This window comes from Nelumbo nucifera, chromosome 1 (genome assembly GCF_055504915.1).
Source record: "Nelumbo nucifera cultivar China Antique chromosome 1, China Antique-T2T, whole genome shotgun sequence".
In the NCBI taxonomy this organism is placed as follows: Eukaryota; Viridiplantae; Streptophyta; class Magnoliopsida; order Proteales; family Nelumbonaceae; genus Nelumbo; species Nelumbo nucifera.
Genome location: NC_142649.1, coordinates 175,486,158 through 175,510,595, shown reverse-complemented (window position 1 = coordinate 175,510,595; position 24,438 = coordinate 175,486,158). Strand labels below are relative to the sequence as shown.

The 24,438-nt window shown below is 37.7% G+C and overlaps 2 protein-coding genes across 2 annotated transcripts; both read right to left on the bottom strand.

The window, feature by feature from the left end:
• Nucleotides 1-827: 827 nt before the first annotated feature.
• On the bottom strand, nucleotides 828-3,288 carry LOC104596318 (LOW protein: PPR containing-like protein). The gene has a single exon (XM_010257394.3). It carries the CDS (start codon nucleotides 2,869-2,871, stop codon nucleotides 844-846), a length of 2,028 nt encoding a protein of 675 aa, XP_010255696.1. The 5' UTR covers nucleotides 2,872-3,288; the 3' UTR covers nucleotides 828-843.
• A 2,006-nt stretch (nucleotides 3,289-5,294) lies between these two features.
• Nucleotides 5,295-21,716, bottom strand: ATSRL1 (PRP38 family protein). The gene is made up of 5 exons (XM_010257395.3): nucleotides 21,547-21,716; nucleotides 20,826-21,214; nucleotides 20,433-20,513; nucleotides 14,890-14,961; nucleotides 5,295-6,807 (listed from the first exon to the last, which is right to left on the bottom strand). The coding sequence occupies exons 2-5, from the start codon at nucleotides 21,111-21,113 to the stop codon at nucleotides 5,911-5,913; spliced, it is 1,338 nt and encodes a 445-aa protein (XP_010255697.2). The 5' UTR covers nucleotides 21,114-21,214; nucleotides 21,547-21,716; the 3' UTR covers nucleotides 5,295-5,910.
• Between the last annotated feature and the right edge of the window lie 2,722 nt (nucleotides 21,717-24,438).

Sequence of the window (24,438 nt, the reverse complement as noted above, 5' to 3'; positions counted from 1 at the left end):
CATATAGAAGTTTATTGTCACTTTATGAGAGAGAAGGTTCTTAGTGGGGTGATAAGTACAGCATATGTTAATACAGGAATTCAATGGGCAGATTTGTTCACCAAAGGGTTGAGTCGGGCAAGAGTGGAGTACATATGTAACAAGCTTGGATTATATGATATATACTCACCAACTTGAGGGGCATATCGGGCGAATCGATACTGTTTTTTTTTTACCTTTTTTTTTCTTTTTGAAACCGGTTCAGTGGGGCTGGTTTAGGGCTCCTCCACCCCCTGAACTGGCTAGACCCCCGATACACCCACTATAGGGGCATATCGAAGGGGTCCCGGAACGATACGTGTCAATATTTTGAACCTTGGTGTTGACAGTATAGGGGCAGTTTGGTCATTTTACTTCATTTAATATGAGGTGTAATGTTAAATTAAGTGATGTGTCCCATACTCAAGTAGGGGCACACGAGTCAATTTGTTTTTATATAGAAAACTATAAATACAACCTGGCCGACTAGAGAAGGACTTTTCTCTCTAGGTCAAACCAGTCTTTCTTCTTTCTCTTCTTCTCCTCTCATCCTCTCTCTTCTCTTCTTCTCTTCTCTCATCTCCTCTCTTCCTTTCTCTTTTCTTCTTCTCTTTCTCTCCTTCTTTTCTATTTTATTCTGAAACTAAAAGATATATAGGTCTGAACTTTATCAAGAATAACTGACGGTAGGTAGGTCCTAACTCCTAATTCACTCAGCACAGCTAGTTGAGTAAACTAACCTGACCATCTTTTAAAATGTTGCCAAGCTATCCCAAATGAATTGACATATTTAAGATGATGGAGTTCCAGAAAAGGGCCACTATTTTATAGGAACTTTCTAAGTCCTTTATTTGTGTTTAATTGGTTCAATTCTGCATCCAAATATGATAACATTGAGTAAATAGCTTCAGCTTCAGAATGAGATGTATTTCCGGAAGTGAATATGTGCACTCTGTTTCCCACATAGACCCAACTGCAACCAGCAAGCTTCTTGACCTCCCTCGTCTTCATCATCTTCCTTATCCTCCCCATCTCGCTCCATTTCCCCTCTGCAGCATAAGCATTGGCCAACTGCACATAACGTGCTCCATTATCTGCTTCAATTCGTAATAATTCATCCTCAGCCTCTCTCGCCAATACAGTGTTTCCATTCATCCTGCAAGCACTTAGAAATGTCCCCCATATCACAGCATCTGGTTCAACAGGTATTTTTTTCATCAATGTCATTGCTTTGTCTAACTGGTTGGCCCGCCCATAGAGATCAATCATGCATGAATAGTGATCAATTTCAGGTGACAACGCAAAATCATCTGTCATGCAACTGAAGTATTTCTCCCCTGCTTCAACTGATCCAGCATGACGACAAGCAGAAAGAAGACCAATGAAGGTGACTGCATCAGGTGTGATACCTCTCTGCAGCATCTCCCTGAACAACTGAATGGTTTTTCCTTCACACCCATGGTGTGCGTAACCAGCTAACAATGCATTGTATAGGACACGATCTCTACTAGAAACTTTAAGGAAAATATGTTCTGCATATTCTATTTGTCCACACTTGGCATACATGTCAACCAAAGCGCTGCTTAACTTCTCTTCCATTTGAATCCCTGTCCTCAGTATGTAGCCATGAACTTGCTTCCCAGGATCCAGAGATGCTTGAATTGCACACGCACTAATCACATTGACAAGGATCAAAGCATCAGGAACCACAATTTCTTTCTCTTTGAACTCCCGAAAAAGTTGGAGCACAGCTTCACATTGCCGGCACTTCAGGTACCCAGAGAATAAGGCTGTCCAGACAACAGAATTCTTTTCGGCCAATGTATCGAAATGCCTCCTTGCATCCACCATGTTCCCGAGAGAAGAATGTCCCACAATTAGCGAAGTTGTTGTATAAGCATTTTCTGACCCAGTAACGTGAACCGACTCTGCATACTCCGTGTTCCCGCACTTACAATACACATCCACAATACCGGTATTTATGAATGGATTCGAGCTCAACCCAGCCTTCAAAACCCAAGCATGAACTTCTTTTCCATTCCTCAGACTCCTCAAACTTGAGCAAGCACTCAGAACACTAGCGAAAGTATGCTCATTCCAGCTAATTCCATTTTCTTGCATCTGAACAAACAATTCTAAGGCCTCTTTTCCGTAACCATTTTGAGCGTAGCCCGAGATGAGTGTGTTCCAGGAAACCGCATCATTTAATTCGGGAGCTTTCCGGAATAGATCAATGGCCATTTCCATGTCCCCTTCTCTACAACAAGCTGCAACCATGGCATTCTTAGAAACCAAATCCAACACTCCACATCCATTAAACAATTGACAAGCTTCAAAGAAGCACCCACACTTGGAGTACATATCGATGAGAGAGCTCACAGCAAATCCACTAAAATCATTAGCAGTCTTCACCATATATGCATGCAGCTGGCTCCCATACAATGGGGCTACCAACTTTGCCGACAAGTTGAGCATGGTTGTAAGTGTGAACTCATCGATCCTGAACTGCTGCGCCTGCATTTCAGAGAAGAGTTCAAGCGCTTGGGATTCAAAACCATTGACACTTACGTAGCCGGAAATCATGGAATTGTAGGTAACAGAATCTTTATGGGGAGCAGAGTCAAATAGAGCGCGGGCCTGTCTCAAGTCTTGATTCTTAATATAAGCATAAATAATGGCATTCCAGGTGAAAACGTTTCGTTCGGGCATTGCATCAAAGACATGGCGGGCTTCCTTTAAACGGTCAACTTTGGAGTAGAATTGGATGAGTTGGTTGTAGATGAAAACCGGTGGAGGGAGACCATTTTTGATAAGTTGGGCGTGACGTCTAAGTGCTGCTTCTAGCGGTTTCATCTGCTACGTTGGATTAGACAAAGGTTTGCGAAGAGAGATCGTGTGCAAGGATGGAAGCATTATTTTGCTGGGAGGGTTCTTTGCCTGTGACATATGGAACTTGGAGAGTTGGAGTAAAACTTACTGTAGTTGCAGGTAGCAAGGCAACCTGCGAAAACCAAGTGTTCTGTTCAGGATTTCAGGCTGCAGCGCACAGTAAATTACTCCTTACATTTTTTGTTTCTTTTCTGGATTGCGTTAAACCAATGGAATCTAGCATCTGCCATTTCTTTTTAAACCTCCACTTACATCTCACAAATACTTAAACCAGCAATATGGAATGGAAAAGACTGTTGGGTAGTGAAAACAAAATGTTCCACAATATATGAAATCATTCATAAGACAGCTGAATTGGTTAATGAAGTGTGGGTCTCATTTTTAGTAACTTATCTAGGAAAATTTTAATACTTATCAAGTGGGCAAGTTGTCTAATTATGGAAGGAAAATTGGCTAAACTGTATAAAATTATAATATTCTGAACAAAAGAGAAAATTATCATTTACCCATCTAGCAAATAAAAATATGGATAAATATACCCATCCGATAATACTTATTCAAGTAAATGCATTTACTTGAATAATTAATTTACCACCAAACAAATGGGACCTTTAAAAGTAACTCCATTAGGTGATAAAACAAAATGAAATAGACTAAGGCGGTATTTGGCATCGATGTCGTTACTCCAGAAAACAATGACACGTCATTACCATGTTGGAAAAATCGGTGCTCCAGAAAATAGTAACATGTTTGGAATTGTTTTTTCATAAAAAATGGTGATCCAAGCCATACCTTAAAAATCGAGAAGGTGTGGTTTGGAGCAACGCCGAATTTGACATTTTGTCAATTTGGAATCCGTTGCTGCCAACGAGGACATGATGTCGCAGTGATGTGGACTTTCTATAATGGATACCAATGCTGAAAACAATATGGAGCATTGGTACCAAACAAAAGGTGTTGATGTTGCCCCAGGAAATGTCATATCTTGGCAACAACATTTCCAAACAAAAAAAGACCGTTGCTTTAGAAAACGGTGCTTCCAACCCACACATATACAATACCATTTTCTCAACAACACACCATGTGCATAGACTAAGAATAGCTCCAAGTCTCCACTTGGCTATATGCATAAAGAACTATAAGTAATACAGAAAATGATTTATTACAAGTTAAAGGGGCTATAAGGGCAAGGGGTAGACCAAAAAGGGCATGAGCAAATAGTAAAAAATGGTTAAGTGTCAAGAATTTAACAATGTATATAGCATTAAATAGAATTTAATGGACTTGCCAAACAAGATTCATGTAGAATACCCCATATAGTTGGGCTTGGATGATGATGACTTAAAGTTTCCCTGAATTTTATTTTCATAAAACCTTGAATTTTGACCCCTCAAAAATATGTTCCCTGATGTTTGGGGAAAAATATATTTGCTGGGCCCTTTAAACTATTCGTACCTTAACCAATTCGATTAATATGATATAACAAGAAGTGTTGTCATGCTATTAAAGGATTTAAAGGTATGTTGTTCATAGAAATAGGGGTCTAAAATTGGAATTGGAATGAGCCATTCCGATTTCAACTGTTTGGTTGGATGGAATCAGATTACAATTCCCCATTCGTGGTGAGGTGACATTCCTCCATTTGAGGGAATAGTCTTTCCCTCCCCCTCCTTGGGAAATGAAATCCGTTCCACCTAATTACAATTCCCATTTTGATTCTTGTTTGAATTAAACAGATGGGAATAGATCTTTCTGTTTATGATTTCAAAGGATTTTGATTCCAATTGTGAACTAAACAGACCCTAAAATTTTTAATTTGTCCATGGATGATGTTGCATTAAAAAATTATAGAAGTAAATAATGAAAAATAAAAAAAATAAAATGAGAAATAATTAAAATAACTGAAACAGATAATACTCTCTCTCTCTCTCTCTCTTGGTCTTTAATTTTAAGTTCCTCCTTTTTTTGGGGGGTACAAAGGGAAATGTGAACTTAATCTACGAAATACGCAACCCAAGCAATCTTACAGTGCTAGGTAATCCATGGCCCATGCGCAAGTGGGAGATGATGGGTTCACGTGTCTGGACTCATTTATGAGCCAGTCTGCTACTTGATTTCCTTCATGGTGTACAACTGCACATACGAGTATGAGATCGATAGGTTCTCCTCCGGTTGGGATTCTCTCGTAATCTCCATGGAACTTGGATGTCATGTAACACCCTTCAGCAATCAGCACCTCACCTTCAATGATGAATCTTCTGCCACCATTCGCCCATTTAAGAATTTCATCTTTTTTACCCATGACCCAACTAACTTTCTCTTATCCTTATTACTCAGAACATAAAAACATTTTTATTTATTTTGTAAGTCATAACGACAAGGATGGATCACAGACGTTAATCTTTTTTAACATTTTGGAAACGTTTGAAATCACAAAGCGGAGCTATATCAAAAGTTTGAACTGCGTGACAAATGACGACGCAGACTAGAATTTCCAAATGTAGAGGACTGATTCAGGTTGAAACCATGATAATACCAAGTATACTGTCGACAACTACTCACCAAAAAAGGAGGATGCATGCATGGCTAGCCCCCAAGGCCCTAACCGCTTGCTGGTAATTAAGCCAATAAATATATATAAATGAGACCAAGGACGCAGAAGCATCCTCAAATAGGAATATGGAATCAGTACACTTCTTCTGAGAATCGAATCCCCACAAGTTTAAACCCTGTTCTCTGCATAAATGTGCATCCAGTAAATTGGAAACCCTGCTCTCTGCAAATCAAGAGAGAGCCATCCTCGCCTATGAAAATTATGACGCAAATTTTATGCAACTTCAAAAGTACAATTGATGCAGCGTCAACAACTAGAGTCATCATTTTGCACCTCATCACAATGATCCTTAGAGTAGTATCCATGAGATAGAGAGCTCTGTAGTCTCTCTCTCTCTCTCTCTCTCCCCTAATCCAAATATAAGAAAAGAGCATCCCCCACCCAGGCTGCTACTTCCAAGTAGAACCACCTAGTCTAATTACTTCCTCTGTACTGCTATCCTTAGCGCCCCTTTCAGGTCCATTATATGCTTTCTGATTGCCTGTGTCACCATAAAGATCTCTCAACTTGGCCAGATTGCTAGAAGCAGATGTCTTCTCCTTGTTTGCATCTTTGAATGGGCTTGAACGATCGACGCGATCTTGCAAACTGTGGCTTCTACTCCTGCTTCTACTTCTACTCTTGCTTCTGCTTCTACTCCTACGAGAACTAGATTCTCTGTGCCTACTTCCATCGTAGCTGCTTCTTTCATAGTCTCGTCTGCTACTTTCTCCTTCTCTGTCAGCATATCTGGACCTGCGATAATCTCTACTCTCATGACTTCCACGTCGATCATATTCATGCCTTCTGTCCCTGTCCTTCCCTCTGTCCCTATCCCTGTCTCTCTCTCTGTCCCTTTCCCTGTCCCTCCCTCTGTCCCTATCCCTCTCCCTCTCTCTGTCCCTTTCCCTGTCCCTGTCCCTGTCCCTGTCCCTGTCCCTGTCACTTTCCCGGTCTCTGTCCCGGTCAGTATGGTCTCGATCAGACAAATCACGGCTGTGGCTGCGGCGGCTGCTGGGAGACTTTCGCATGTCATCCGCACTGTTTCTGTCATGAGAAAGTGGTATAGTCCGCCGAACAGGTGAAGAGTCCCTTGTGGATGCACGATGAGGGGCACGCTGACCAAAGGAGACCGAAAGGGCAGCTTTTACAGAGGGTGGACGACGGGCCGTATCATCAGATCCATGACGGTTAGATTCCCCAGTGACTCCGGAGTGCTTGGTAGGAAGCTTCATCTTCTCAAGGTTGGTAACCATCTGCCGCATAATAGGCACAGGGATGCGAGGGAAAAGTGTATCGAAGTAGTACTGCAGGAAAAAATGAACAGTCAGTCATTTCATTTTCAAGCAAAGTGAATACGCCAAAATAAACATAATCCAGTTGATGATATCGATAAGAATTAGAAAAGTACAAACGAAAACGCTTCCAGCTTTGGGCCTTGCAGGTTTAAAGTCGAGGACATTCGGAATGGAAAGTTACATCAGGTTGCTAACCAACACCAAGCACTTAGATGTTAGCCAATGCAATATGAATATGAATCATGAATTGTTTTATGTAATTTAAAATGAAATTTACCAGTACCATTAGCTAGCCATCACATTGTAAAGGTTTTAGCACCTCCAAGACAACAAATATTTTGTAACGAGACATCCTAGAAAAGGTCCCTATGCTTAACGACTCCACACTCTATTGATGAGGAAAGTTTGAACCCAAAAGCCTCTAGCTACATGTCCAAAATAAACAATCCCCTTGACAAGGTAATTAAATCTGAAACTTTCGTCAACTAAATTCAACCAAGTTAAAACATCCAATAAATGTTGTAAGTTCAGAGCATACTTAGAAAAGGAGAAGACACGTGGACAGCAAAAGATGACTCCGCTTTAATGGATGTCCCTCGCACCCTCAAAATAAAAGAAAAATGCAAAAAACACAAAAACAAAAATCAACCAGCAGGATATTGCAGCTACGGGAATACAAGAATTTTCACTATAGATTAATAGGTAGGGTTTTCAAGAACCATGAAGGTGAGAAATTAGCACTCTACTGTGGTCCAATTGGCAACAATCAATTAGGGATGAGTAGTAATGTCTACTCAAGGGTTGGGGCTAGCTTTGTCCAGGTTATATTTTATTGAAACTTGAAGGAGACTTGAAAGTATCAAAGTAGTAATTCGTTGGATCAAGGGTGGTTGTACCTTCACTCTGTTGTGAAGGCACAACATTGGTATATTCACTAACTAGGGAACCAGGGGTAGGTTAGCAATTAGGGGTATTGTGCTTTTATACATTGTTTTCTTTTATTCTTTTTGATAAATAAGGGAAATAAAAAAGGATTATGTAAATCTCAGGGTTGCACAACCCCACAAGTTCATGCTACAAATGTGCAACATCCAAAGGGATTGAATCGGTGCATGTGACTTGGCCTGGGCCCATGACCATGTGAGACATCCAATCAGCTGCTTGGTTACCTTCCCTCCATGAGTGGATTGTAGATAATCTCTAATGCATTACTCCAATCCTTTCTTCTTGTATTGTCAAGCTAAGGTAATCACACTTCCATGGTGGTTGATTAATATCCAATCAGCTGCTTGGTTACCTTCCCTCAATGAGTGGGTTGTAGATAATCTCCAATCCTTTCTCCTTTCATTGTCAAGCTAAGGTATCACACTTCCATCGTGGTTGATCATTCCCCAGCAAGATGATGATTCCAGAATTACCTTCAATCCAAACTCTTCTATACCCACTCTACATCGCCATCTCATGAGACTTGAACGCAGCCCAAAAAACTCCATTACATTGATTGTTGATCTTCCAATGGTACCTGCAATATCTTTGATGATCCTTCCATCCATGGTTTTCATTATGCATCTATACAAGCACTGACCATCTCCCCTAACAGAAGCACCAAAGTTCATCTTGATCATTCCTTCAGGGGGGGGTCCACTTACATGTTAACTTGGGCTTCTTGCCCATTGACCCATCGACTTACATGTATTCATTGAGAGCTTTCATTGCACCCTCCACAATCTTAACCGGTCCATCAAACTTCTATTGGTATTTTTATTGCATCTGTGCTTCCAAATGTACCAAGTTAAGAGTCAGATTTTTCCTAGAAATTTGGGAAATCCTTTTGAGTGGTGCTTTCCTCCATTGCTTCCCACCATTGAATGAATGTCATGTTTTGGTTTCTTGGGGTTGGCATTGTATCCTCTACTATCATTCAAACTAAACTTGCCATTTGACACAAGTTTTTAGGCATTCATTCAATGGTGAAAACACCTCTTGTATTATTATTGGAACAACTCTTTTAGTTCTTACTCCAAGTTTTCCAGTAAAGTCTCTTTAAACTGTTATTAAACAAAAACAAAAAGCAATGACAATGGTTCTAAATATCTGGAGTCAGACAAAAGAACTGGCATGGACCAACATGCACGTAAACAAGATAACTCTAATTTCAATGTGTAAGTGAACATAACCAAAGCATGTTAGCAAATAATCAATATCTAAAACACTAGTCTTTGTTTTTTGATCAATAATAACACTACTCTTGTTTCACATCTGAAAGCGTGACATTCTGTGATCCATATGTAGTAGACAAGAAAGAAACTAAAAAAAATCAATAAATAAAAAGTTGAAGAAAAAAGAAGGTACATGCACAAAAGGGCACGAGATGTGTGAGTATATCTGTATTCTGAACAAATGTTATTCCTCTTTTCAGTTGGAAACCTCCTGAACTGAATACAGCCTGAAGAGAACATACAACCATCCAAGAATAATTCTCAAATCAACAAATATTTATACCAATCATGACTAAAGTTAATTAGTTATTAATAGATGACTACATTTGGTTAAAATCCAATCAAAGAAGTGGCAAAACTATTGAAGATGCAATGAACATGTTCAACTTATAAACACTTATTTTTAAAACAACTTATATAATGATTGCAAATTCATCTGAAAGAAAGATTTAAAAACTTATTTTTGAAACAACTATCAAGGTCCATTCCACCAACTCTGGTTTAGAGTGTAGAAAGAATGACTTCAAAAAATAAAAAACAGCAGAGAGAATAAAATCGGCACATGATGATAATGATGACTCCTATTTTAGTCCACAATAGAGAAGAAATGGGTTAAATTTTATGTAATTAAAAGAAATAAACATTCAGCTCAAGTGTCTTTCTCTCTCTCTGTTTTTTTTTTTCACGGGGGGAAAGGGTAGCAAAGGATAGGATGAATGCAGGAAAAAACAAATAGAATAATAAGAAAGAAATTGATCTTTTTTATATTATTATCTAAAGTTGCATTGAAATATACCAAATTTTTTGGTAGGAAGCTTTAATTTTTAAAACCAAAATTTAGAAGGCCAAAATTGAAAGAATTGTGTAAGAGCTACTAGGGAAAGGTATGATCTAATCAAACTCCAGTCCTTATTCTTCTCTTGTTCTCCTAATCAAGAAGAATGGAACATGGAGGTTTTGTGTTGATTATTAGGCACTCAACCATATAACAGTAAAGGACCAACTTCCAATACCTATGATAGATGAACTAGTGGATGAATTGAAAGTTGCCGCAATCTTTTCTAAACTATACCTTCAGTTCGACTATCACCAAACCAGGGTATATCCCTAAGATGTTCATAAAACTTCTTTTTGCAACCTGCCCTTTTTTTGAGAAAGGTAAAGTATAATTGTAATAATAATATGAACAAAATACATCAAGATGCTATATTCAGGGACCCTAAACACCTGTCCCCTCTGACCTTGACCCCCACCCTGCTTTACAAAAAACTGTCATGTACAAAAAAGGATTCAAAATCTACACCCTTAAACAACCTATGATCAGCCAGCCATGAAAACAACTTCCCCAAAATTTTCTGATAAATACCATCAGCAGAACTAGACTTGGTTTTGAAGATCCTTGCATTCCACTCTTGCCAAATACACCAAAATACCACCACCGGGGTTATATTCCATATCCTGCACTGCAACCCGCCCTTTTTTGGCAAGACGAGGTGCACTACTTGGGCCAAATTGTAGAGAGAGGCCAAGTTATGGCTGACCCCAAAAAGATTATCAACATGATCAACTGGCCCAGGCCCACATCAATCATGAGTCTTCATAGTTTCCTGGGCCCTATCAGCTACTATTATCATTTCATTCACAACTATGAACTCATTGCAAGGCCACTCACTCACTTAGTTACTCTAAAGGAATTCATTCTCCAGGACTCATGAAGCCCAACAGGCTTTTAATTCTATGGAGGAAGCAATTTCTACACCACCCACATTGGCTCTCTCAGACTTCTACACAAGATTTTGTGATCAAATGCAGTAAATCTAAGTCTAGAATTGAGGCAGTTCTCACGCGACAAGGACAACCTATTTCCTTTTACGTCAATGCCTTATCTCCTCAGGCCAAACGTAAGTCCACTCATGACAAGGAGTTGATGATTGCCACCTTATCCATACAGAAGTGGTGTTCTTACCTGTAGGGGAGGCCATCTATTATTAGAACAAACCACCAGAGTCCAAAGCATCCTGTAGCAGCAAGAACACAGTCCAAAGTGGCAAAGTAGCTTTAAAAACTACTAGGATTTAATTATAGGGCCAAGTAAAAGCTTTGGCCATCCAATAGAGTGGCCTATGCCTTGTCCAGAGTCCATGAGCTGCTACTTCTCTCTGAATATAGGCCCATCTATCCTCTTCTTAAGAAGCTGAAAAGGAGGCCCATCAAGATGTTGTGTAACATTGATCCACAATAGAGTCTAAGATGATCCCTCAACTACGAACAGGTGCATGATAATTGGTGAACATCGTTCTTTAAGAGCCGCTTGGTAGTGATAGCTAAATCTCTCCTCTTGACCAAGTTGCCATAGCTCTTTCATGAATCTCCTATTGGAGGATATTCTGGAATCCTCAGGACCTACAAGTGAATTGTGAAATTCGACTATTAGACCAGGATGAGGAAAGCAATACAAGACTAACCCGCTGTATCACCTAGACACCTACTAGTGCTATGGGAGGATATTAGAACAGGTACACTATAGTCGGTGAGCATCTGTTCTTTAAGAGTCGCTTGGTGGTGATAGCCAAATCTCTCCTCTTGACCAAGTTCTCATAGATCTTTAATGAATCTCCTATGGGAGGATATTCTGGAATCTTCAGGACCTACAAGTGAATTGTGCAATACTACTATTAGACCACGACGAAGAAAGCCATACAAGACTTCATAGCCTGTTGCATCGTCTACTAGTGCTATAACTATGATATACAAGCGCCAACGAGTTTAGTCCAACCTCCACCCATCTAGTTATGCATACAAACCCATCTAGTTATAGATTCCTGCCAAAACTAAGCAAATAAGAACCCATCTAGTTATGCATACGAGACAAAGGACCTACAAGCAAGGATTGAAATATCAATACAATACGTCCAATATGGGGTGCATTGTATTGGTATCAACCATACCCGATATGAGATACGCTACGACTGGAGATATATCCTGCCAGTCATGCATATTGGGCCGATACAGATGTGCATTGATCAGTATCACATTGAATCAACCGATACATAGCGATACACCATGTCCTAAAAAAATGACAATATAGGGATTAAAACCCAGGTCACCCAATGCATAGAGTGCCTTAACCTTAAATCAACCCTTAAGCCACTAGGCCATCTTGAGTCTTATGCTAATAAGTTAAACAAAATAACTTTTACGAAATTCAGTATCTACATGTATTCCAAATAAATAATGCATATATATGTTTAACAACTCCAACTAAAAATTAAAAAGAATAATATTCAAAATTAATATTTTATAAACTAATAAAATAAATAATCTATCAAATCCACATTAAATCAAAGATGATTTTAATCTCAAGAAACTTATAAAAATAAAGCATTAATAATAGAATAATTATTTTATAACATTAAATAGAATCTATCAAATATACTAATCAACATTTATATCCAGTGATTTAAAGGCACACCTGAGACACGTGCCTAGGCACACAAGCGACACGCATTTTAGGATATGCACCTCTCCTAGGTCCTAGGCGCAGCCCTTTCAAAAGGTGCACGCCTAGTGTGCCTTGCACCTCAACCTAGGTGTGCGCCTTTTGAAAATTCCACACTTTTTTGCTTTTTTTTTAACCTAGCATTTGCTAATGTTGTTCATTCATTCATTCTAATAAAAGATCTTAAAAAGCAATTAAAATTATAAAATCATTATTTTTGTGTGAGAACCCTTATTTTAAAAGCGCAAGGCACAAAAAAGGCACAAGGGCCAATTTGCGCCTGAGGCGCAAGAAACAAGGCGAAGCGCGCGCTTTTTTAAGAAAGGCACAAAATTACAAAAAAAAACTAAAAAATTCAAAAAAATGCCAACAAATTTTAAATATGCAAAAAAATAAAAAAAATATTAAACATAATGTTAATAAAAAATATAAACTTAAGTTTTAAAATAAATGTTTTAATAAACCTATTATATAAAATTAAAATACATAAACATAACATGTAAAGCGTATTCAAATGAAAATTTAAAAGTAAAAGCAAACATATAAAGCATTTTCAAGCATGTAAAACCCACAATCTCTTTTTCTCCTTAATTGCATTGCTTCAAGTAGCTAATGTGATGTAAAACATATTGCATTCTTGATTCTATGAGTCACCTTTGTACTATGCCCCTCGAGGCAAGCCCGAACAAGTCTATGTTAGGGTCTGAAATTCTTATTTCTCATACAAAAAAATAATGATTTTATAACTTTCATTGCCTTTTAAGAAGATATTTTATTACAATGAATGAATGAACAACATTAGCAAATAGGGGGTTATATATTTTTATATTATATATTTGTATAAATTATTAATTGATATCTTAATTTACATTTGATTATTTAATATTTGTTGACTTTTTTGTTAATGTAAAAAAGTAAAAATAGTAAAATAGAAAATAATTGATATAATAATTAAAATATAATATGTGTATATGTTATGTGTATTGAACTCTTGATTGATGCATTATCAATAAAATTGTATGATATTTATACACCCCACTATATTAATTGTAATATATTTTTTCATATACACCATTAAAATATACATTTCCTATGTATTTACACATTATTTGTGTTTGATTTAAAATTTAGATTTATTAATGTATTTATGGAATTTATATGTGTTTTCCCTAGCATATCCAAGCATTTCTATATTTTTTGTCCCTATCCATGTGTTTACAAAGTGCATTCGTGTCTGTATCCATATCCAAGCTGTCCGATTCAATACCCGATACCAATACTTTGATCCTTGCCTGCAAGGCTTAGAAGTCCACCTTGTCCGATTCTCTATATAAGGACTAACTATGATCAAGGTTATATCCCCAATCTTCCATATCTTTTGCCACCATAAGAGAACTTAGCTAAATTGAGGAACAAATCGTGGATAAAAGACTTAGATCATAATGGTCAGACTTTATTTTCAAAGATGATGAAGCCAACAGTGAAGATTTACAAAACTAAATCTAATGGTCAGACTTTATTTTCTTCATTAACTTTATTGTAACATGTATTGTTTATACCTATCCTCAAGTGATAAGAAAAGATTTTCTAGCTTATTCCTTGGCAGAAAAAGAAGGCCTTTGATAAATGCATAAAGCAGAACAAAGGAATACATACCATGTTGCAAATGGCGTGGTTAAATTAGTCATGTGCATCCAAGGGTTTATCCAATAATCATGTGGCTCAACAGAAGTTTTGAATGCACTAGCAAAGATTACTTTACACGTACGAGGAAATAATTAACAACAGGTCATACCAATTGATAGATGATAACACCACACTATAAGTGAATTACTTGATATGTGAAAATTTCAAGCCAACTTGCAATGCAAACTAATACTAAGATAAAACGAGCATATCATGAAGACTAATATACATATAAAAAAGGAATTAATATATGGACACAGAAATAAAGATGTTGTGTCCCTCGTAGGAAGTGATGGTACCCATCCTAATTGAGGCCATAGATATGGCAATATTGACATTATAAAGCTTATGATGTCGCTAATCCCATATCCAAGACCATCAACCCTAACTAAGGGAGAGAGCATTTTAACAACTAGACCATAGCAAGTCACTTCTATACAAAGATTGCTTTTCAATGAACAATAGTTAAAGATAGTTGAATATGCTACATAGAACATAAAAATAAGAAGATTCCAAGTGTCGGAGTATTACACCTCACAATATTTCTACCATAGCAAGTATGGCAAACAATAAAAAACAAATCAACCTTTATAATATAAACCTAATGCAGAACAGATAGAAAAGGGCAGGCATAGTAAGCAGACTTTCCCATGATACATGAGCATAATTAAGTTAATAAAAACTGACCTGTCCAAGAAGCAAATCCCGCACATAGGCACCCATCGTTGTTACTCGACCATTTGATCCTGGAGAGAACTCCTGAAGGATAATACCACAATCATATTCTTTTTTTTCACTGTTGCAAGGCATATAGGTGATTCCAGGCAACAGTGGAGTGCCTAGTCACCTAGGAAATAAAATAAAATACTAAATTATAGGTCAGCTTCCTAATTTTATATACCGACCAGAATTCACATAAATTGAAATAAAAAAAAAAAAACAATCTTCTTTACTAGTAACACTTTGTTCTCTCAAAAGATGGCAAATCACCATGTTTGATTTTAATCAGATCAGACTGACTAAAGAATGTGACCATGGCATCCTAGAAAACTAATATCAGACTGAAACATCATTTTAATATGTAAAATCAGGTTGGCACTATGGTGTTTTGGAGAAGAAATAAATGCAAGACTTTTCAAAGATAAGTCTAGGTGTACAGAAGACATCATTGAAAATATATCTATCAAGGATGCACACTGGGTCAAAACAATGGAATTTAAGCCATTTATAACTGATGACATCATTAGAAACTAGAAACATGATGGCCATCACGATGGCCAAGTGGATAAATTTTAGAACAAGAAGTGGCAGCTTCTACAATTTGGGTTCTGGACCAGAATTTGAAGGCTTAGGAGTCTGGGCCATCTTCATGGACCGCAGCTACTTAGTGAAATGGGCCTCCAAATTGTTGGCTCCATTGGAAGATCCATTGCTGGAATCAAAATTGTCTTTAATATCATATTTATGTCTAGTTTAGTAGTTTGCAAATGCATTTAGTCTTATGTCTTGTAAGTTGTGGAGTTGTAGTAAATTGCGAATGCATTAAATGGTTAGTATAGTGTTAACTGTGTTAGTCAAGGAGTCAAAGTTGTCATTTTTTTATAATAACAGGGAAGGAAATTTGTTACACCACAAACCATTACAAAAACCTTTCTTGGACCTCAATTGCACAACAAAAGGAAGACCCTAAATCTGACATGGAAATTTGAGCAAAATCCGTTAAAATGAGCACCCAATCAGTGACAGCCCTTCCAATAGACTCCACCACCTTCTCTAGCACACTAGCCCACACCGACTGTCTTCAAAAACTACTGTTTCTTTCTCTCCAAATGGACCAGCATACAGCAAACAGAATACAACTCCAAACAATTCTGGCTTTTTTGCTTCCATTGAAGGACAGCCACTTGGAAAAAAATTCAGCCAGAGACTCGACGAGGAACAGCTGCATACCAAATAATGCTAAGTAATATCTCCAGCACATCTCAGCCACACTACACGAAAAGAACAGATGAAAGACTGTCTCCTCACTTTCTTTGCACATATGGTATATGTTTGCTGGTTAGTGGTAAGGACACCATCCATAGCCACAACCACGTAAAAGCCTCCACCCTAGATGGAACACAATTTCCCCACACACCTCTACAGCCCCCTTCCCCCATCCGGTCTTTAATCAAGGCTAGGAAGAAGGATTTCACCAAGAATTTCCCATTCTTGCATTCCTTCCACCACAGTTCATCCCTTGAGGAACTAGAGACCTTTGATTTCTCCAATACTTCCAACAGCTTTACACATTCCTCCACTTCCCTATCCCAAAGGGATCTCCTGAATTTCAGGCACCAAATCATCTTGTCCCCCCTCTTCTCAAAGAAATGGCTGATGGGAACATCATGGTCAACCAGCCTGTAAAGTCTGGGGCAAATCCCACACAGCCTCCCCACTCCACACCAGTCATCCTCCCAGAATGTTATTCTGGAGCCATCCCCAACAAAGTAGCAGGTGAGATCTCTAAATTCTTGGTTAAACTTCATGATACCTTTCCAGACACTCACCCCAAAAGAAGCTGTAACTTCTCTTGATTCCTACCCAAAGCCAACCACCCCATATTTCCCAACCACCACCTCCTCCATAGGGAATCCTTCTCCTTTTCTAATCTCCACAGCCACTTGCCCAACAGGGCCATATTAAACTTCTGATCCCCAAACCCCCGTTCTTCTTTCGTCTGCAAACCAAGAGCCAGCTCACCAGACCTCTTCTTTGAGCAAACCGCTTCTTTGGTCAAAGTTGTCATTGCTACTGCTGCTGTAGAAAAAATCTATATAAACTGAACAAAATCCTGCAGTCAACTTCATTTTTTGGACTGTCATTTCTGGTTTCTGCAATCGTTGTGTATTCAACTTTGCATCTTTTATAGCCCAATTGTACTGTCTTGTGGGTGAAATTTTCTCTTCCAGCTTGTACATGAGAAACTGTCCAGTTTTAACATTAAAAACCTGCTGCAACTTTGTTTACCCTCTAGACCATTGTTGGTTCATTGGAGAACCTGAGAAGTGAGATCATACTAATTTCAGGCTTGGAGGTTGAAGCAGTAAGAGGTGCAGGTTCTGTCCACATAGAACACTGCATCAAAAATAGGTGGTTGATTGATTGATCATTGGCTACAGTGGCTTAAACAGTAACATGAAGCTAACCACCTAAGGACTCATAAAGATGAACTCTGATGGCCACAAGCCAAGGGAATCCAGGCCCTCTTGATGTTGGGGGAGTCTTCAGAAAGTGGGAAGGAAATATACTAACTTTACTCTAGGCCTGCTGAGATTGGTAACTCCGACAGGGTAAAGTTGTTAGCTGTATTGGAGGAACTGAAAGGGCAAAAAGCCTAAACTATAGGGTTCATATAATTGGAAAAAGAAAAGCCTCATGCCTCAGCGTGGCTGAAGAGGAATCAAGAGAGTGCTTACAAGTACAGACATGCAATCAAGAGACAACAGAGTTAAAGAAGGAATTGAGAACCACTGTCATATGAGTACCTAGATCTGCTAATGGACTAACAGATGGTTCTTATAGACCTTCAAAGAGCTAGGTTGTTAGACTTCTTATCAAGTAGAGTGTAGAGATGGTTAACAATACTAGAGAAAGCAATAAAAAATCCAGCTTGGAGGTGGTGTTATTTACAAATCCCCAAGAAGTCAAGAACACAAACGTTGTCACTTGTAAATTGTGGAAAAGTGACAAATGGAGGGATATTTATTTTTCTTTTTTTTTATCAACAACACAGAAAAAAATTCATTAATTAGAAAAAAAATCAGGTTACAACAAAGAATTGTGAAAAGAAAACCAGCTTTAGAAGCTGACCCAATCCAAGATTACATTTGAGCCCAAAAAATGTGTTTTATGTACCCCTTGCTTGGCTAAGCTATCTGCCAAACTGTTGGCAGTACTCACCCATCTCACTTGGATTGACATGTCCTTTGATAGCCATTTAAATCTCCTGAATTCATTCCTCCATTTTCATGTCACCCCTTCCCCCTTATGCAAGCACTTTACCACAGTTTTCAAGTCACCCTCAGTAATAAGCCTACTAATACCCAGTTCTTTTGCCTTCTCAACCCCATAAACTGCAGCCAAAAACTCTGACCTTGCCACATCACCTTGCTCCACAGGACCAGAGTATAAAGCAGTTATGCTCCCCTCTTCATCCCTAATGCCCCCCCTATACCTGAAGGAGCACATTGTTGGTGGTAGGATATATGCTGAAGTATGTAACAAATGCCCCATAGAAGTCAAGGAAGAGATATTAGCATACTGCAATCAAAGAAGTATACGAAAGATGACATGGTTTTTTTATATCTTGTGAAGGGGGCTACACAACGGGGGGTAGCCTATCCCCCAACCCATAACCCCCCCACCCCAACCCAGGTGCAGGTGGGATTCGATCCCTAGTCTCTGCTACAACCATCAGGAGACCTTACCAACCAGCTGGTTGGCACCTTGCATGAAAGATGACATGGTTAGAATGCAAGAAGCAGAGAATTCCTGATTTATGATGACTATGAAAATACCATTGAAGTAGAAGATGATTTAGGTAATGAGGTTCAAGGTTCTTGGTTGTGGTAAGCATGGAAGATCGTATCTACATCTACTGGTAGTGGTTCAAGTTCTAGTCATTTTATCTCTAGTGGATGAAGTCCCAAACCACCCATAAGACGATAAAAGTCCTATGGTAATAGCAAACAAAAAATGAAACAAGCCACCATTACTGATAGTCTGAATGTCTGATTCGTATAATGAGAAGGGAGAGAGCAACTTTGCATATACATTCCTAGATGATTTTACCAAGCCATATGAAATTAAGCTAACTTTCTGTGACAGGTGCATCATCAGAATCCAGGTATTTCAGGCATAGGAGGTGTTTTCAGAAATCATGATGGGTGTTCTACAGCACTATATTCAGGACCCATAGGACTAGGGGATTCCGTAAAATCTGAACTACTTGCCATTCTACAAGAATTGAAGTTGGGCAGGTTAAGTTCAAAAACATAGTGCTGAAAGTGGACTTGAAAGTAATAAAAAGATGGCTACAGGATGAAAGTGCAAGGAGCAAAGCAGTATTGGTACACATTGAAAGAGAAAATGGAGATCATTTTCATTTATATTGGAGCAATTACTTATTGTATGTAAACTGAAAAGTATGGGGCTGAGTAGTTGCAGGCTTGCAGCTAGCCAAACAAAAAGGGATTGCTTGAATAGCATTCTTTCATTAAAATCAATGGGAGCTTTATCGATGGGTGTAGGGTTTTGATCATTAAAATATTTTCCTTTCTGCAGTTTATAGAGGATGCTTGAGTTTCCTGCCCCTCCCTCTAGCATAGTTGTCAAGGTAACGCCCAGGCGGATAAACTAATTTCTTTTTATTATTTTCTTATTTGTTAGGATTTAATCAACACAAACATTGCTAACTGCTGTATTGAACCCTCAAAGACTTCAGAATTTGAACCAATAAGTAGGGAAAAAACTTAAAGTTTTGTCTAATCAACACATTTCTTCCTCCACCTTTTTTTCTTCTTTTCCTATAACAAAAATAGGGGTTCAGTCCCCATATTTTTTGAACTTTCTTTCCTTTCTTCTTTTTCCTCTCATAAATATGTTGATTTTCTAGACATAAACATGAAGTTTATAATTTTCTTATGAAAATTATGGATAGTTATTAAGGAAAGATGGTTATGGAACCTAGGGAACTACCTAGGATATGTATTTTCCACTTAAAAAAATCCATCGCCTAGGCGACAAGGCGCCCCCCTGTCACTTAGCCTCGCCTTGGCGCCTTGAAAACTATGCCCTCTAGCAAAGGGCATATTGGGTCTTTGGTTTGCTTGTTTGGTGAGATGGATCTGGTTAGTTTCCAACTTACCATATATTGGCACTTGTTGTTTTGTTGTACCAGTAGCATCTCTATGCATCTTCTCTCTGGTGTTCTGTTAGTTTGGTCTAACAAGGATATTCTTATGTTATGTTCTATGAGATGCTTTCATGGTAGTTGTCAATTTGCAATTTGGGATTAGTGGCTTTACACATTTCAGAAACCTTTAGTGTCTAATGGAACCTACTGAAATGGATGGCATACAATGGCACCATAAGTTCTAAAAATACCCAACAGGACAGGGCCACAATGAACACATACAAAAGTATACTGGAGATAAGGCCCTTGTTGATAATGAAAGGGATAAAAATACCTCTTCATCTTTGACGTAAGGTTCAAACCATCCCCATAAAGTTTTTGGATCTGCAGCATATCTCAAGTAGAGGAATCCAATCTGCAAAACAGCATCTGATATCAGTGCCAATATATTGGAAGCTGAAAGTTGGAAGTGAACCAAACATGTCAAGTAAACAGGTAGATTATGAAAGTAGAAGGTGCAGTTACAACTGTAAGCAGCACCTAATTCCAAGGAACTTCATATGATGGCATAGAGGTCATTCATCGAATATTCATGATAAAATTATTCAGTCAATTTGCAAACAAGCATTCATGTTGAACAACTTTTTCAAGGAAATAATAATTCATACAAATTATGTTTGGAGAAACATACGTTGCAAATGCAAAACACATGTAAGAAAAAACTTACAGCTCTAATATAAGGAGAATCAGGGTGCTTCAATAGGCCATGCATTTGCTTTACGGTAAGCTTCATTGTGAAAAACTTGTATAGAAGACAAAATGCAGTTGACGGGCCTCTACAGTTCCCAGTCATCCATGGCTCGACGTGGTCAACTTGATTGTAGATCTCATCTATGACTTCATGGTAAGTCTTCAATCTGTAAAGTTCTTTAAAATAATCTGAAGAAAGAATATTCACACACAAGACCTTCTCTAGCAAAGAATCGATTGGTTTCCCCGAAGTCTGAATCTCCATAACGTCGCAGCTTAATTAGTTGAGTCCAGTCCTCTTCGAAACCCAACTCAGAGAAAACAAAAACAATCAGCAACAGCAGACCCAAGCGTCGTTTCCCACTCCTACAACGTGAAGCCAATTGTTGAAGAAACAGAATATACAATACATTAACAAAGAGAGATAATGAAGCAACCCCAAAACCAGGAGATAAGAACACATTAAAAAAAAAAAAAGAGAAACCCTAGATTATCAAATCAGAACAGCACCATCGGCAAAACCCATGAGAATGAAACCTTGAAAAAGTATAGAGATAGAAAACTGAGAACATTGAGAGGATGCAACAAACCGGAACCCTAAATAGAATAAAGCAAATGATTTTTAATCTTTGGAAAAAAAAAAAAAAAAGAGTATCATCGTTGAGATCGAAAGGCGAATAAGAGAAGATTCTGTCTACCCTTCAAGTATATAATCTGGTTGTTTATCGAATCCTCGAGGCTTCGCGGGAAAAAAGGCACCGAAGGAAGATGAGGAAGGTCGAGCCAAGAGGTCGTAAGTAGTACGAGCCCTAGAAAGTTTAAAGTTCAAACAGGTTCTCTCAATTTCTTCTTCAGACTAGAGACGCTACCAAGAAATGCAACACCAATCAAAGATAACCGAGGCTAAAAAGGGAATTTCATTTTTCTTTTTTTTTATTTTTTTACCGTTGGGAGCGACGGCTCTGAAGTTGCAAATGGCTGGGGACGGGCTATACGTTCATCTAATCTAGTCCAGGCCTTTTTGTATAGATTAAAGGGCGCTCTAGATTAATCCAATCCTGGCTTGGGCCGAAGGATCTGAGACCTGCATTACATTTGGCAGGAAATAAGCCCATGGTAAATCCAATTCAGCCCCGATACCTTATACTTGAATCCATTTCTACCAAAAAAAGCAGTGTGTGCCAATCCATTGTATTTACTATTTAGGGCTGTAATCGGGTCTTAATAGGACCATATCCAGTCACTTCCGAATTTCAACCGAATAATCGGTTATTGATACTTTAAATCTCGACCCCAAATCGATTCGGTTCGGATTTGGGTTTAATCGAGGCCCGCTTTTAATTATCCCTCTCGGATCAGGTATTAAGTCAACCAAAGATTGCATCTAGAGGTATAAAACGGGCCGTGCCGTGTCAGTCCATGGACCATCCTGGGCGTGCTGCCCTCCCCAAGGATAATTTAGGGGTTGGCCCGGCATGGCCCACAGTCCAAGCCAATGCAGGCCCATGCTGTGTTGTGCCATTCTACGGGCTGCACGTCGTGCCGGGCTGGGATATGGGGCGGGCCTTGGGCATGGGTCGAACCAAGCTAAATTTTTTTTTACATTTTTTATTTGTTTATTTTTGTACTAAGTAAAATTAAAATATTTAACTTTCTTTGACAATTATTTGAAAAATAAGAAATCTAACAAAGAAACGAAAAAAAATACTTAACCAAATAATAAGTCAAAGAGATAGACTCAAAGTGAATAACAAATTGGAAGAAAAATAAGAATTTTATTTCATTTAAATTTGAATAATACAAAGCATACAATGGTTGGATGAATGAAACATGAAAATTGGAAAATAAAATATAAAAAATATAATATAGTTAGAAATTGAAAATAAAAATTATGTTATTAAAAAATATCAAATAAATTAAATAAAATTAAACAAAATTTACAATAATTTGGAAAAAATGCTATACAACCATTGAGTATACAAACAATCTTGACATCACCATTTTCTCCTATTGTTCTTGACTTTGATCATTTGCTTCAAGTGAAACATTAGGTGCAAGGATTAAGGTGTCAATACGGTACTACCGGTACGAAGCATATCGTATTCGTATTCATGATCATGGATACAGAATATGCTACGACAGGATATGTATTCCATGAGTCGTGCGTATTAGTATGATATGCCTTCGTATTGGGCCGTATTGCACCGTATCGATGGATAACATCTAATATAAAATGTTTATATTTTAAACCATGATTTTGTCATAAATATTTAAATTCTTGTTTTCTTGCTCCATAACTTTTAATATATATAATACAATTTCTAATTTTAGAAATATGAGTATAAATAATATTTAAAACATCCTAAGTACATAAATTTAATATGTGACATGCACATCTGATAAGAAATAATTTACCATTTAAACATGATTTTAATTGAGATTTTAAAATATTTATTGATAAATCATTATTACTAGCATTATCAAAACTAAAAGAAAATAATTTATTATCAATTCCACAAGCATGTAAAATATTTAAAATACTTGCAGCAATAGATGGCGAGTATGTGGTCATTCAAGCCTAGTGAAACATAAAATTATTTTATTTAAAAACCAATTTTCAATAATAAAATGACCAATAACACAAATATAACTTATGTTTAATTTAGAAGTCCAAATATTAGAAGTAATTGAAACATTAGAATTAAGATTTGATAACGTATAAATTAAATTTTGATTATATGAATAAAAAATTTTAAAGCATATGATTTAATATTATTCCTAGAAACTTTTTTAAATTGTGGATTTACAGAATTACATAACCATTTTTAAGTTTAGTATCTTTATCTAACAAAAATGGTTCTTTAATATGTACAATGTATTTTGCTAATTCTTGCCTCATTTTTTATTGAGAATATTTAAAAGTACCAACCCCTTGGTCCAATTTGTGTTTGTGTAAAAAAACCCCAAAATGTTGTGGGGGATATTTATACATAAATACTCTCTATATAATTATTTGTAGCTGTTGGGGGCATTTATGTAAAAAAAACCCAAAAAAACTAAAACTAGCCATTAGGGTGGCTAGTTCATCGGATAGGCCGAGTGCGGCCCACCACAGGCCCATGGTCCATGTTGTGTTGACACATGGGCCATGGGAAACACGGTGTGTGTCGGCCCGTGGACCTGGAACCCCAGGCCCAGCACGGCTTGGACCATCATCGGGCCTAGCACCTCTAATTGCATCAACAATGACAAAATCTTGTTTTTTATTTAATTATTTTTTTGGGGTGCAGGCCTGCAGGGACAGTAATTATGATAGTTAACACAATGAGAAACACATGTTCAAACATTAATGTCACTTGGTTATTGATAGGTTGGTAGTTTGGTTGCAAACGGATCGAATCAAATTCGGGTGAGGGTATATCCGAATTGATTCTATAAGATAAAAAAAAACACCCAAATTCGATTCGAAACCAATGATATTCTAGTTACCCCGTTTGAATGCAATTCGATAAAGTTACCAAATATGCAATTTGAATTCAATTCAATAATGAGATACAAGAAGATTGACCAGTATTATCTACATAGAATAT